The sequence below is a fragment of the Patiria miniata genome, unplaced genomic scaffold, assembly GCF_015706575.1.
Source record: "Patiria miniata isolate m_02_andy unplaced genomic scaffold, ASM1570657v1 HiC_scaffold_16, whole genome shotgun sequence".
NCBI classification, from domain to species: Eukaryota; Metazoa; Echinodermata; class Asteroidea; order Valvatida; family Asterinidae; genus Patiria; species Patiria miniata.
In genome coordinates, this window is record NW_024037054.1 from 2,421,586 (window position 1) to 2,438,059 (window position 16,474).

The following is a 16,474-nucleotide window of genomic DNA, read 5'->3' on the forward strand; positions in this document are numbered from 1 at the left end:
CTGACTGTCACTTGGCCTGGTTGTTGGCTGATGAAGAGAGCCCAACATTCCCATTTAATAGGATTCTCCTATACACGCATAAGCTAACTCTGGCCCACGGTGTAAACCAGATGCCATAAAAGACTTCCATTGAATAGCTATTCGCAATCAATTGAACAATAGTTTGAGTACTCTGGCACCAGCTTTACTGCTTGCCATGTTTTGTTTCTTTGAAAAATAACCCTTCTCAAAATAATTCTCCTTTTCATTAGGGCATCCCTTTTTTATTTCTTTGATTCTCATTTCTGACCGACCCTGTTTTGGCTCCCAACCGAAGGAAAAAAACACCTATTTTATTACCGCCGACCTGTCTGGAACCCCATGAACAAAAAAAAAAATTACTTCAAAATTCACACAATCGGGCTCTGTATTATTTGAAAAGCTATAGAAAATGAATACCAGATTTTTATGTGAAGTTTCTATAGCCTATAGCAACCAGCGGAATCACAAAAGATGAGAGGATGTTGCCTCTCATCATGTTACAATGTAGGTGTCTATGGACTCCGTGTTCCAACGAAAGAGGGAGCGTTTTGACCACTTTTGAGAGCCCCGTGGAGGGAACACACAGTGCGTACTGTACTGAACTGGTTCGCGCGCGAAGTACGCACGACTTCCTGAATGTGCCAAAGCTATTAGCCACAGTGTCTTTGCGTGAGCGTCAGGTGTCGTCGGTGTGCGAATACGTTCAAATGTAACTTGCAATGGTCTCCCAGAATAATCCCTGCCCCCAATAACTTTGGATCATTCGAAATACGCAGACGATGGACCGGGAACCAGTCTAGGTCTCCCCCAACTCTCCATTTCTGCTCTTTGAAGGAGTACTTGTGCATGGAGCCTATATGTCATGGCAGCCACTACAGCCATGGTGCACATGTAATGTAAATCAACTAGAACTGGCAAAATATGATGTTATTAATTTATTCAGTTATATCAACTCATGATAAACTCATTGCAATAAACAAAACTACAGACAATACCCACTTGGTAGCATTTAAGTTAGCCATCTTTACGGGTGCAACTGCATTTTTTTCCCTAAAAGATTAATTTTTTTCTCAACTGACCAACCCAACTTCAGCAGGAAAAAAAAAATGAGAACCATAAAAATATATTCTGTAGAACCACAGATGCGAATAACCAAACAAGCTTGGGCAATACATTCTTCAACCTTAACACATTATGGATTCAGACAAGGCAGGAAAAAGCTTACCTCATATCCGATAGGAATACGGTCAGGATGGAACCTGTGATGGAAGAAAGAAAGAAAAAACAATCAAGAACCATCACTGAAGTGAAAAGTCCAAACCTGAATTTTGTCAAAATGTCCTGGCTCTTACTAAATTTAAAATGTTGCCTCACCTCAAGCGGTTCAAGCCATCCTCTATATCACGTTGACGTTCTTCCCTTGATCTAGACATTGTAGCTAGAGTGAGTCTTACACCTCTAGGACGTTGTAAGGAGATAAGAGATCACCATGTTGCCTGCACGGAAAAAAAGTCAGTCGACGTTTAGTTAATATATGACAAATGGATTTAAATGTCCAAAGACTGAGCGCCAAGGCAGTATATACCATGCTATGAGACTGGTGTTTGAGCACAAGTGGTAAGCACTGCAGGACTAAGATTTGGTGCTGCGGCACAAACTTTACGGGTGAGAACAAAGTTGACACAAACTCTGTTTCTGAATTTGTTTCTTTATCCCGGAAAAAGTATAATCCATAGGTTTCATGAAATAATATAATGTACCAGTAGGTTTTATCTATTTGATTATCAGATGATGAAGCCTTCAATGGCAGTAAGGTAACATTTACAATCTTCTCTGCAATCAACTGCACATGCCATCATGAAATGCATCACAAATTTTGAAATGCAATTGCTGCACTCGATCATTTTATGCATCGTGCTTCAAATGAATTAAAGAACAATGCCACATTGTATGGGCTACAGTGAACATCACTATGGACCATTTCATGAATGCTGCCATCTTTGTGGTCGTGCGGTAATCTCACAAGGCATTCCATACATATACAGTGGAACGCCGCTATAACGAACATCGAAGGATCCACAGAAATTGTTCGTAATAGCGATCGTTTGGGATAGCGATTTTAAGCTGCTGGGGCTCTGGTAATCACTTTTCAAAAAATAGCGTCCTTCAGAAATTTACCCTGCTTGCCCTGGTACATTTTGTTACTACATGTACTGGAAGACGACGTTGAACATGTGTCCACTATTGAATTATGTAATTACACAGTTGTCCAGCTTACTACCTACAGCAATAACTGGTTTTCTCCTTCTATTCCATGGGGAAATGATAGCTACTTATCACTTTCCGTTGATATTTTTCAACAACAATGTTCGGAACGTTTTGTACACAAAAATCGGGAGCCATAGACGATGTTTGGTATAGCCGAATGTTCGGTATTAAAGCGGTGTTCGGTATAGCGGCGTTCCACTGTATGTACATCCCATCACGCCAATGTACTACACCCGAATTACCGAATTACTTGGCTATGCTGGAAATTACTGCACATAGCCTATGGAATCGGTGGCAGTTACTTCACATAGACCCATGTGTTATATCCAGCCCTAGTAAAGTAATTCGGATGCACCCTTGTACAGAGATGAAACTGGCATATGGCCAAAAAATCGGAAAATAGGCCCAAGAAAAATAGGTGTCCGAAATCTGGGCCACACTGCAGTTAAATTGTACATGTGCATCAATACACTTCATGCCCAATTTCCGGACACCGACTCCTGCTTTATTTTTGATCCAAACAAAATTTTACAATGAAAAAAAACGGTCAGTGTTTTCATAGCATAAAACGCCTGAATTAAGGTTAGAGTAATGGAGTCATCAACAAAGAAGTTCACTTCTTACTTGAGAAAGTCGAGGAAAAAGTCTGAAAGACAAGGGTGCCATATTCATGGTGCTACAATCGATCATGTCCATGATTCAACCACACAACTCCACTACTCCACTTGCAATCGTACGTAGGGAAAAATCAGGCATTATCGTCTTTCTCTTCCAACCAATGCCAGTGACATGTTTCGCTAACTGTAAGGCCCCCCCCCCCAAAAAAAGTCTCCAGTTTCTGGTATGGAGCTTGCCCAAAAATTGGTGCGGTGACGCGGTTTTTTTTTTTTTTTTACCTGATTTTTTTTGCTTCAAATGTCGGCTGATGACTGCAAATGGTGCCCAACTAAACTTAGTGCAAATATATGGGAGTCCAGAGAGGCCACATAAAGCTTATTCTTGACAATAACCCAATCTAAAAACACGTTAAAATTGTGCAGCAGCAGGATTCCAGTCAAACCAGTGAGTTTGGCGGTTTTGAGACATCATCTTTCATTGAAAAAAAAACGTTTTCATTTTGCCGACGTGCATGGCTACGGCGACGCGCGCGCATACCAGAAACCGGAGACTTTTTTTTTTGGGCCTAAGGTGTGATGAAATAAAAACGACTATTGTTTCTGTCATGAAATGAATACAAAAGGTACTTTTGAGAGCTGTTTTTCTGGTCCTGTTTCGACTCGAACGTGCAATTTGTGTAAAAGTCGTCGTTGGGGGCAGCAAACAAAACATAGTAAATCGTGACGTAATAAACAGGACTCCCTATGCAGCGTAGTATAAACGAGTCCTGTTTATTACGTCACGATTTTTCTGATTTTACGAAGAACCCGACGACTGTTGATTTCAATTATGCGCTCGCCGACCAACAAATTACTCGATGAATTTCAGTTTTCTAAACATATAAACGCACATTACAAAGGAATGGGAGTTTGTCATTATGATAAATATGGGTCTACTCTACAATAAAAAAAAATATAAAAAACAAAACAACTTTCAGCATTCCACAACCTCTTTAACCGCTGGCCGCTAGGTCATCACAAGGGGAACATGTACCTGAAAATGTAGAACTCTGTCAAGTTTTTATTTTCACATTTAGACTTTGTCTGCAGTTTATTTACGCTTTAGAGGCACACACACAAAGCGATAGAAAATTAGCCCCCCCCCCCCCCCCCCCCCCATTTTCAGACAGGTTATGTATATTTCGTTTAATTTCCAGGTTTGTTTGCACACATTTGTATATCTAAATATCAACACGAAATTACACGAAAAGTAGATGTCTGAAAATGGGGGGACTAAATAAAGACGGTGAGTATGCTTCTAACATGTCTAATTCTAAAGCGTAAATAGGGCCTAATTCTACAAATGAAGTCTAAATGTGCAAATCCAAATTTGACAAGTTCTACATTTTCGGGTACATACATGTATGTTCCAAGTGTGGCCTTCACTTACGCGGTTGTCTAGTAAATTGGCCACATTATGGGGCTAATATAAATAGGGAACCGGGCCCTAGTCACTCAAAATCCCGCCACGTCATTTCATGCACATTGCGAATTCTAGTCTACCTCCATGCGGTCTTGCGGGTATTTAAAAAAAAAAATAGAGTGACCGGAAATCGTTCCAAAAAAACATGTGCACAATCCGTCTCGCACAAACATTACCTGGCCTGTTACCTTTCTCCCAGGACCGTCTCTGTTACACAATGTATTATTATTTGTCTTACTCACGAATTGTTACCAATCAATCCCAGATGAACAATGAGAAAAACGGCTGAAATGTGGGAGTGGAGCGTGCGACCGCAACGCGTGCGTCTGATCCGAAAATACAATGGAGATTGCGCCACCAACGATAAAAACCGTCATAACTTCGGGGAATTCCCCAACGCAACGGGTATTTTTGGCGTGAGAAATGTTTTCAAGGAAGCACAGCAATCGTTGCGTTGCACAATGCAGGCCGAAATTGTGAATTCGGGTCGAGTACGATATGGCCCATGTACTGAAAGAATATGCCTGCTACTTGTGAATATATTCCACTGCATACCGTGATAGGATCATCTGCAACAAAATTGCTCAGAATTTTAAGTACATGGTCACCATGTCATGGTGCATAAAAGCTAATCGATTGAAGTTTAAGCTCAGCTCAGAAAACAGAGAAAACTGCACAGTTTGTGGGATCCGAAACTGGATTCCACTGCTATTTTGTTTAAGCAATTTGTGGTGAAGCTTAGCCCCATAAATGTGGCCAATTTATACCTCCGTAAATAAAGGTCACACTTCCACCATGTACAAAAGCATCAGAACTTTATCAAATTTTGATTTTCACATTTAGGCTTAGTTTGTAGTTAATTTTTGCTTTAGAAGCAAACTCACCCTCTTTATAGGCTAATCAGAAAGTGCTGCCTTTTTCAGTTGTCTAATTTTCGTGAAATTTAATGTTGAAATTTTGATACGCAAACGTGTGCAAACGAATCTGGAAATTTGACGAAAAATAGACATCTGAAAAAGGCAGCACTTTCTAATTAGCCTATAAAGAGGGTGAATATGCTTCTAAAGCAAAAATAAACTACAAACTAAGCCTAAATGTGAGAATCAACATGACATTTGACATGTTTTTGTACATGGTGGAAGTGTGGCCTTTATTTACGGAGGTAGTCCAGTAAATTGGCCACATTTATGGGGCTAGGTGAAGCTAGGCCTAGTCTCGAAATTGGGTTAAAAAAATATAAATTTCTTGCAATTAAGACTAAAATCCGAATTTAGTGCTTTACGATCCAATCGCTAACATAAACTAAAGAGCAATGCCACATAACTAAAAAAAAAATACGAATAATGGAAAAGCCCCAGGTGCACTGAAAATTTCATTTTGTGATACTTTATTATCGTAGAATATTTAATGACCTGAAGAGTACTTATAACTATGCTTTTCATTAAAAAAAAAAAAACATTGAAGAGGAGGAAAACCGAAGAAGTCACTAAAACATCAAACGTAGTCAAGCATACTTTTGTTGGAAAAAATAACTGGCTACTGATCCCTGCAATTTGGCCTACCGCTTTAATTTTACTAAAAAAACAACAACAATATATTTGCCTAGCCTACAGCGTTTTTAACAAGTCATTTCATTTTGTTTGAAGTGACCTCAATATGATCATTCCGAAACGCATTCTTACCATATGTCCCAGACAACAACGACTCGGACTGATGAAATCTTCCCAAATAGGTTGTGTGCGCGTACTTCCTTGCGAAATGCACGGGGAAAACATATACACCACGAACAGAGTTACACACAACACGATATACGTGTGTTCATTCACATATTATATTTGCAAACGCGGTTATTTTATTCAACCCTTCACCGACGTCTTTCATAAAACACTATATACTCAGTGTTGCACCGAGTGTTGTGAGAAATATTCACAAAGTTCCACAAACACATACCACGGCCGGCCAGCACTCCAGCAGGTGTTGTCTGTGCAATTCTCGGTTTGCTGTTGGGGAATTCCCATCCGATTGCAACACCACAATACATGTACATGCATAATGCTAATTATGACAAACGACCAGACTGGTGCCCGCCTCCATATATACATATAGGCAAACATAAAAAATGATAATAAGAACATCGGGACCAGTGCCCGACTGACAACCAATCAAAGGGCTCCACCACAGATATAATAGGCAATAGGAAATGAATATTTATAAAAACTGACAATTAAGTTTTGAGTTAAGAGTTGATTATGATTACATTTACATCATGTCATTAAGGTCGATCGAAAAAGATGGAAAAATAACAATCCGTCAGACACTGAGAACAAGCAAAGAAAATGGAGCATAGGCCTACATAAAGTTGTGATCAGGCTTAATTATCAGGACATGTGACATGAATATTCATACTCCATATTGACTGTAATTTTTGCAGCCATTACGTATAGTTTGTGACAGAGATTGAATTGCTGGCACGTTCTAGCAGCGTGGCGCAATCTTCTAGTCTAGGGTATAAACCACAATAGCCTCACGTAACGGTACCGGGAATATTAGTATACCGCCATTGGGGGGGGGGGGGGGGGGGTGATGGTGATGGGGGGGGGGGGGTGCATGCTTGAATTCGGATCGTGTCAGAAACTATACAATTTGCTGTGTTGTTCCCACCGTCACTCTAATATGAAAAACGATCGAGAAGTCATGAGTAAACGTCACTATATGCCTGTCAGTCACCATGGCGTGTTTGAATCACTGTGCTAATGCTATAATATGCTGTTATTCTAGACCGACATGATTTTGTTTAAATTACATCACCCCGAAGCAAATTCTATCTTGTGAATACAAAAAACGCCTAATGCAGTAAATCCAACGGGTTATATTTTCGGTATAAAACTCACTTGGCAATCATTGTGATAGACTGAGACCGAGTTTTAATATAATACATTTTTACATAAACATGTACGTAGGTATATAATTAACATATTAAGGTGGCACTCGGCGGAGCAAAGTTCAGATTTGCATGACACTGCGAATTATACCGCGCATGCGCAGTGGAATGGCGTTTTCTGGATTGTGGGAATTTCGGGGTGAGAAATACACATGTACTTCCCGTCAGCGCCTGCCCACGACATCGACACGACACAAGTGATAATATCAGAGTTTCAGTGCAGTTTCGTTGAAATCTATATCTGTTCAGTAGAGGAGGTTATTTTAAAGAGGGAATTCCAATTTCTTTGGAAAGTAGCGCTGCCTCCCGCCTACGTACGGAGGCCATAGGGTGGCAGGTCTGAACTGGTGTTAGTCCGTCAAAGTGGGCCAGGTGCATATACCTATGTTCTCCAATACCGATGTTCCCCAAAATCCTTACCATATAACCCTAATCCTAACCCTAACCCTAACCTAACCCTAACCCTAACCTAGCCCTAACCCCCTAACCCTAACCCTAATCCTAAGGATTTAGGGGAACATAATTATGTATTGTGGAACATCGGTAGAAGACCCCGTCAAAGTGGCGCGATTGTCTGCTGACGTTCACAAATTTACAAGCCTCTAATTTGTTTAATCATCAGACTAATCGAATGGAAGTTCCTCATTGCGTTGAACGTTGAAATTTCATGACTATAGGTCAAAGGGTTTTGGAATTATGGCTAATTAATTATTCATATGTACGAATGGTAATTCTGGTCTGTGTCCAAGACGTATATGGGAAAATTAAGTGTTCACGGCGCGTAGCGCCGAACATTTTTCGCTGCTCGACAACCCCTGGTCCGATTTTTATATTTTTGGTGTCAAAAGATGCGCAAGGCTTGAGGCTAAAAAGTCATATCAGCTCGGGTCGCGAATTTTTTTTTTTGTAAAGGCTATCGCGGAAAAAGTCGAGGGGGGGGGGGGATTCCGCCCCCCCGGCCCAGGGTTAAATGATTATAATATCTGAATAAAATGTGTTCTTTATTCACATTTAAGGATGCATTTTAAATAAAGTACCAATAATGTTGATCGACTCTGTAACACGAATTGCTATAATTGAACGTCACTGCTAACGCGGAAATCGTACAGAGAAATAATGTTCGTGATGATTATGATAATAACATATCAAGCTCGAGGTCAAAGTTTCAACCCAGACATATTTCTCATCGTGGGGAAAACCGCTGTGTACGCAATGACTTCCACGAAGCACGTGACAATGCTATAAATAGCATGTAAACAGCAGAGCTGGAGCGCTTCATTTCCTAGTAGTACTTCAATGCCAGAGCCTATTTTTTGGGGGGGCCTGGTTGAGTCGAGTGGTACTATTGTATTATCGTCACCACTCACCAAAATGTACCTGTGAGAGTGCCTTGCTGATTTTGCTACCCGAAAATAAACCTATGTGCGGGAAGGGTGAGCTATAAGCATATCGGTCTATCACGCATTTTGAAATATCCAATTCGATATTGGTTTGATCCCGGGGTTTGATCGACCCGATGCCGACAGACACAGCGACTGCCATGAACATTTCATAGGTAAGTAACCTTATTTTATAAACTCCACATATTTTTCATTGTCATGATTGTTCTTTGTGTTGAAAAGCATTGCAGATGTAGGCCTATTGTTTTATTTATCAGGAAAACATTAAAGGGAATATACAACATTTGCAAACATCGAAAAATAAAACTACCAAGTTTTTACGGAATACCTTACTAGGATGTTGGTAAATGACAGTCTTAAGCATCCTGTAAAATTATGGGACCTGGTGTGAAGTCATTTTCAAGAAAATTGTATTTTTGTGTACATTTCCAACGGTGGTCGGCCGACCACCGTCGGAAAAACCTAACTATTTTTCAATTACTGCTCCAAATTTACCATTCTTTTCGGTCCAAATTTTGTTTGCTATTGGTTACATGTTCATGAACGGGTGCAGGCCAGCTAAACTGGTTCCCTTACCTTACAAATTTCCGGCATCTATAAATTGATCCATTTTATCTTTAGTGGAGTCAGGGAACCAGACTACTTGAACATTTTTGTTTTTCTTGGTTTTTCCAGCATTTTCGAACACAAAACTTCAAACATGTCAGTGTAACAATATTTGAAATTTATACTAACCCCTCAAATAGATCATTTCTGAAAATTACAGCAAAAGCCAATGATGTACATTCCCTTTAACATAGGCCCTATTAAATAGGCCTGTACGCACATTATATCTTATAGAAGAACGGCGTTTAACCACTCATATTGCGTAGGAAATGTGACAATATACGCTACTGTTAAACAGGGACATAGGCATATGCACTGTATTAATAATAGGGCATGGGTGGTAGTCAATTATAGGGTAAAACCAAACCGGATGTTACTGTTGAGTTTTACTTCGGACTTGTGCAAATGTTTTACTTTTAGAAATACGGAAAATACAGACTAATGAGTCAAAAAGAAAGTGACCGAATTACAATTTTTGTTTTAATTTTATGTAGGTCGCTCCAATTGATGAAAGGAATAAGTGTGCATGTTATCGACTTGTGAAATGTTCACTTAATGATACTCTATTCTCAAGTTGTCTTTAATTTTAATAGGAATGCCACTATAACTTCACTGAACTGTGCACCGCTGATCATTTTACCGATACGCATTGATGAGTACCCTTTCTGAACGAAAACTTGCAAAGGTATTACACACCAAAATCACCATTATCGTTTTGGAAAAAAAACCCCTCAAGTTATGAATCTCAGTTTAATTTGAATGCCTGTGTGCAATCAGCCAAATAACTTCAACAGCATTTCACATTCTATGGACAACCATTAATGGTATGGTTATATAGTAAAACATGCATGACCCCTGATAGCAACGATCCATTTCAAAAATTCATTTTTGTTCACATGTATGGGTGGAAAAACATGCTCGTTTATTACATGCGTCATTATGTGTATCAATTTAATTGTGTTTTAAGGGGATAAATCCTAGTTACTTCCTTCTTGACTCGCCCTAACATGTAGTATAAGGTGACAGCTCTATATGTTCCGACACCTTGGGCGTTTTCGAATCCCTGTTCTTGACAACACGCGTGTAACACGAGAACTATGGCGTGTCAAACGTTGCAAAATTCAATGTTTCACAATATATATGTTTGATGTTCAATATGTGATTGTTATCTTTTACATTTATGTGCGATGTTCAATATAAGTGTGCGATGTTTTTCATTATGTGCGCGATGTTTAATATATTTGTGTGATGTTTTACAATATATGTGCGATGTTCAATATATGTGTGCGATGTTTTACATTTATATGCGCTTTTCAATTTATATGTGCGATGTTTGACCTTATATATGTGCGATGTTTTCAATATTATGTTCGATTTTTTGCATTAAATGTGCGATGTTTTTCGATACAATTGTGTGTGATGTTTTACAATATATTTGCGATATTCTCAAATATGTGAGCAATGGTTTACACATATGTTTGACATTTCCAGCTATTTGTATTCGATGTTTCATCGGTATGTTTGCATTCGATTTTTGCAATGCTTTTCATTCGATGTTTCGTTAAGAGTCAAAGTCTGGTTACTAGACCGCGAAAGTCTGACTATTTTGCCTAAGGTCAGTGTATGAGACGTCAGGGGATCGCGTAAAGTGATTAGAACCAGACCTAAACGGTAAAAACCGGAATTGTGGGGTAATTCTTTAAGCATACGCAATGCGTTCATCCATGGAGAAATTTCTCCATGGTTCATCATTGTTTGGGCAGTACCCCCAGCTGTGCCTGTACTACCCATAGTGTTGTGTGCATCATCTATGCATTGAGGAGTGCATGACACATGGTCTGAGCTCCAAGGCCGATGTCCACCTGTCCCGTTTAATGATCCAGTTACCTGATAATTTGTTAGCATAAGCTGATAGGCGACAAACGGAGTTACGTAAATTCATTGGCTTATGTGGCACACGATGGAAGTAGTGTGACATTTGGGCCTAAGATAGATATTTTTTTAAAAACTTGACCATATTAATATTCAGTGCAAGTTTAGTGAAGTACCAATTCAGACTTATTCTCAAGTTGCACTCTTTTTTATAGTACAAAATGTCGAATATCCGATCGAGTGTTGTAAATTCGAGTCGGGAGGGGCACCGAGAGGGATTAAAACCATGATATAATACGGCCGATTCCGACTACAGCTACAACCACACAAAAAAGTTAATAATGTCTGAAAAATCTCATTATTAAGATTGCTTACATCATATCACATGGCAAGGGGCTCTGTGCTTATCGGCAAAATGGGTGCGTTTTGGGCGAGCACTGTGTTCGGGTACAAACCCCAGTCCGTTTGCTATTTTTGTAATATTTTCCCGTCCAAAACAGTAGCTGAACCCGTTATCGGCTGCCTCATCAGACCTCGGCGCGGGTGTGCGGGGCGCAACGCACGGCACTTACGTGCACTCTGATCAGCGAACCGCGCCTGTCACCACCGGCCGGGCACTATCTCATCTCGGCCTCAGAGCGTGGCCCTTCCCGACCCGATTGCACTGCAGATTTGAAGGAATTTCAAAGAGGGTTTCAAAAGGGCTTGCCAGTGCGTCGATTTTTTCGGGGCAGGATTCTTTTTCATTCCCCTTTCGTAAGGTGAAAAACCAACCGGCGCAGTACCGGTTGCAGTTTCACCGTAATTCTCGAATAAACAGCCCACCGAGTGTTGTATAAACAAGATAAGCAGAGTCACAGAATTCGTTGTCCGCGAGAGCTTCCTTGCTCTGTGCCGGTGAGAGACTGAGGTAATTTTTTGGCAAAAGATGCTTTCTTTTTAAAACTTCACGGATTAATATTAAGTGCAAGGAGTGAAGTATACATGTTTAGACTTCTTCTTAAGTTACACTCTCAGTCATTTTTAGTACACAAGGGCAAAACGTCAAAATGTCGAATATCTGAGTGTTGTAAATTCGAGCCGGGAGGATTACGGTTGCGCCGAGAGGGATTGAGACCTTTACGGCCGACAAAGAAAAGAAAAACATTAGGCTTATGTCTGCAAAATTTCTTTAAATCGATTGGTTAAACATAGAGGAATATGACATCCAAACTTCAATTTTTATAGGCGCCCCGAATTGCGAAAAATTCGAAACAGTTTCAGCCCAACTCATTGCACATCGAGCCTACATCCAGGCACTTGAACACCCATTTTTCATCGCGGATAGAACAGATTTCCGGCTTTGGAATGCATTTGGTCCGTCATTTAATGACAGCAATTTTAATTTGTTGTTAAATCATTTTACGAAAGGCGGAACTAAAAAAAAATGTATAACTATAAGCGCCTTGAGAAAATCGGTGCATTGGTAAAACCGATTAATTTAGACGGAGATTCGGCTTTTTTTCAACATTCACTGCCATTGAGTGAAACCATGGTGAAACGAAAACCATTAATTCAGTCAGACAATTTTGTTCCATCGCTAATTTCAGAAATGTCCAGATTCGATAGATGGGTTAAGGCACTAATTTATTAGCGCCCCGAATAATTCGGTATCGAAACAGTCTCAGTCCAACTAATTTTATATTGAGGTTAAAATCCAGGCAAAACATTTTTTTTACATACATCGTTCATCAGAATAACGGATTTCCAGCTTTGAAATGAATGTGTTCCATCTTTAATGAGACAATTTCGGGGTTTTTTTGGGTTAAATCATCTTACGAAAGGGGAATGAAATAGAATCCTGCCCCGAAAAAATCGACGCTTTGGCAAGCCCTTTTGAAATTCCTTCAAATCCACAGTGCAATCGGGTCGGGAAGGGCCACGTTCTGAGGCCGAGGGCCCAGAGATGAGAGTGCCCGGCCCGTGCTGACAGGCGCGGTCCGCTGATCAGAGTGCACGTACGTGCCGTTCGTTGCGCCCCGCACACCGCCGAGGTCTGATGAGGCAGCCGCGGCTGATAACGGGTTCAGCTATTGTTTTGGACGGGAAAATATTGCAAAAAATAGCAAACGGACTGGGGTTTGTACCCGAACAGAGTGCTCGCCCAAAAACGCACCCATTTTGCCGATAAGCACAGAGCCCCTTGCTAATGATGTAAGCAATCATAATGATGAAATTTTTCAGACATATGAACTTTTTTGTGGTTGTAGTCAGTATCGGCCGTATTATATCATGGCCTTAATAATCCCTCTGGCAGTGCCGCTCCCGGCTCGAATTTACAACAGTCAATCGGATATTCGACATTTTGTACTACAAAAAAGAGTGCAACTTTAGAATAAGTCTAAATTGGTACTTCACTAAACTTGCAATGAATATTAATATTGTAAAGTTTTAAAAAAAATATCTACTCATGATCTTCGGCCCAAAGGTCACACAACTTCCATTGTGTGCCACATAAGCCAATGAATTACGTAACTCCGTTTGTCGCCTATCAGCTTATGCTAACAAATTATCATGTAACTGGATCATTAAACGGGACAGGTGGACATCGGCCTTGGAGCTCAGCCCCCTAGCCCCCCCCCCCCCCCGTAGAACCGCGCCTGGTCTAGTAACCAGACTTTGACTCTTAACGAAACATCGAATGAAATGTGAAACATCAAATGCATATTGCAAAAGATCGAATGCAAACATACCGATGAAACATCGAATACAAATAGCTGGAAATGTCAAACATATTTGTAAAACATTGCTCACATATTTGAGAATATCGCAAATATATTGTAAAACATCACACACAATTGTATCGAAAAACATCGCACATTTAATGCAAAACATCGAACATAACATTGAAAACATCGCACATATATTATGTATAAGGTCAAACATCGCACATATAAAATGAAAATCGCATATAAATGTAAAACATCGCACACATATATTAAACATCGCACACATAATGAAAAACATCGCACACTTATGTTGAACATCGCACATAAATGTAAAAGATAACAAACACATATTGAACATCCAACATATATATTGTAAAACATTGAATATTGCAACGTTTGACACGCCATAGAGAACGTGTTCTCGAGCTGGTCGTTACGAACGCGCGGGTGCGTGTCGCATCAATATAAAGCAATGCAAAATGGCCGACAATCGTCTGAATTTGTACTTAGGCCTATTCCAAATGAACGAGGACGACTGTTGCAAAACCGGACATGCGGGAATGAAATTGCAGACCTGCACTATAATGGTATTCTTATTCCAATCATAAGGGGTATTAGCCCCCCCCCCCCCCCCAAAAAAAACCCCACAAAACAACTGTACGAATCTGCACAGTCCGCCATTTTGTTCAAGCTGCACCTCGCCGAACCCTCCATCAACCGGGGAGTGGAAAAATCGATCCGCGAACGCCCTCTCGGGTCTGTTCGTCACGTTTGAGACCGCTGTTCTCGTGTCGGGTTAACCCGAGTGTTGTCAAGAACAGGGATTCGAAAACGCCGCATATGTTCTGACAACCCCCACATAAGATTGTATTACTTCCGGTTAGGGTTAGGGATAGGGACATGAATGTACAGTTGGAACAAATGGGGGGGGGGGGGCATGTGCATGTGTCGGAAAAAGGTCTGTAACCATGGAGGAATGGTGTAACCTAGTACAATGCAAAAAAACAACTTGTTTTAAAGTTAACACAGTGACTCAACAAATTACTTTTTAACACAAATATTGATTGATCCTTACCCAACTGTGGTTGTGTCTCTTGTTTGTAAGTACATTTTGTAATTTTTTAAATTCAGTTTGTGATCAGAATTATTATCCTATTTGATTTTAACTTGACATTGCGTTTTTTATCGAACAACAAAAACAACACTTAAGAGGAGTTGTTTTTGGTTTCGAACATCGTGTTTGCATCCCAATCAGACATGTGCATTCTCAAGTATGTGATCCTTATGATAAGACAGCACAATCAATGTCATAAAGGCTGCATATTGATAGAAAATATACAGCTTTGACCCGATCCAGGACTTAAAAACCTAAAAGCGAAATAACAAAGTCAACAGCAGGTGCACATGATAAAATTCGATTGCACTTGTTTTTACATACATTCGATTTGTTTGTCTCCTGCGACTTTTCACTTGTAACTTTCCCCTCTTATTTGGTGTCTGCAACCATCTTATAAAATGGCTCATATTTTGGGGCGCTCTTGCACCCCAAAACAATTTGATCCGCCCTGCAGCGAGTTTAGACCGGGAAGTCAACAGCAGGTGCTGTTTGTTTATATATGTTCATTCCTATAAGTATGTTTTCGTGGGATCGTTAGGGGCAATTGTCATAAATGGGCCAATCTATAATTGTTCAGATGTCGGGAGAGATGCAGCGGCACATTTAAATGTGGAGTTTGGTACGCTAAGGTAGCTGAATTGCTGTTGCGTATTTGTAAAGTAATCATTCCGAAATCAAAGTAAACAACATTTGAAGCTTGTTGCTTAATAGCAATTTAAATGGCCCGAAATAAATTGTACATTGCAATCCTTGACAATGCACCTTTGTATCCCATTAAACTGTATTTCAAATCTTAATACTTGTAGCGCCACTTCCATTTTTTTTTGCATGCTTTTTATTCTTATGCAAATTGACAATATTTAGGAGCACACGTAGGATATCTTTTCAAGGCCGAACCTTCGGTGTTACAGCTACTTCCTCATTTTTTGATAATTTTTGGCCATAATTATGGTTAATGTTTTTTTTCCAAGTAACACGACCAACTGCGGTAACTTCTGCGCAATGTAACCATTTAAACTAAGTGCTCTCACAGTAATTTCCCTATTGCTGGGGACCGGAAGTGTAAGGTATAATGACCTTCTTGACTGAAGTGTTCTAAATTCAAACAGGGGTCCCTTTTTACTCGTTCCCAATAGCACCAGAAAGATTTGATAAAAGTTGACAAACGATGGCGCATCGTCCAGACGAACGACTTCAGAGAATAAGATGGCGGTTAGGAACACTAAGGTAAAAGAGAAACCTAACGTTTCTTCAATCTTTCCATGATTCTTTTTTCATTTTTAAAGTTTGTTGACACAGAGTTTAAATAATGCACCACTGGGTCGGTAAAACATGATCATTGGTGCAAATAGAGTGGGTGAATAACTTCTTGATAAAATCGTACAGTTGGTGTCAATAAACAGCCTGACACCATGCATCCGTCACGGTCGTTTGACTTGAAGTTTGCGTACATAAACAAGCA

At 40.0% G+C, this 16,474-nt stretch overlaps 2 protein-coding genes across 5 annotated transcripts in view; one reads left to right on the forward strand and one right to left on the reverse strand.

Annotated features, from left to right (window-relative positions):
• The window catches only part of LOC119722656 (helicase with zinc finger domain 2-like), a 56,051-nt gene extending 49,832 nt beyond the window's left edge, over window positions 1–6,219 (reverse strand). Inside the window, exons 1-3 of one of the 4 annotated variants that reach the window (XM_038192890.1) lie at window positions 6,051–6,219; window positions 1,396–1,517; window positions 1,247–1,280 (exon numbers count right to left, since the gene is read on the reverse strand). In XM_038192890.1, the coding sequence (XP_038048818.1) occupies window positions 1,247–1,280; window positions 1,396–1,454 (93 nt within the window). In that variant the 5' untranslated portion in view covers window positions 1,455–1,517; window positions 6,051–6,219. Of the gene's footprint in view, window positions 1–1,246; window positions 1,281–1,395; window positions 1,518–4,544; window positions 4,705–6,050 lie in introns of those variants that run through there. The other 3 variants (XM_038192888.1, XM_038192889.1, XM_038192887.1) reach the window with 3 other exon arrangements.
• Window positions 6,220–8,591: 2,372 nt separating this feature from the next.
• The window catches only part of LOC119722658 (helicase with zinc finger domain 2-like), a 34,807-nt gene continuing 26,924 nt past the window's right edge, over window positions 8,592–16,474 (forward strand). The window contains 2 exon segments of the mRNA XM_038192891.1: window positions 8,592–8,864; window positions 16,149–16,239. Of these exon segments, the coding sequence (XP_038048819.1) occupies window positions 16,181–16,239 (59 nt within the window). The 5' untranslated portion in view covers window positions 8,592–8,864; window positions 16,149–16,180.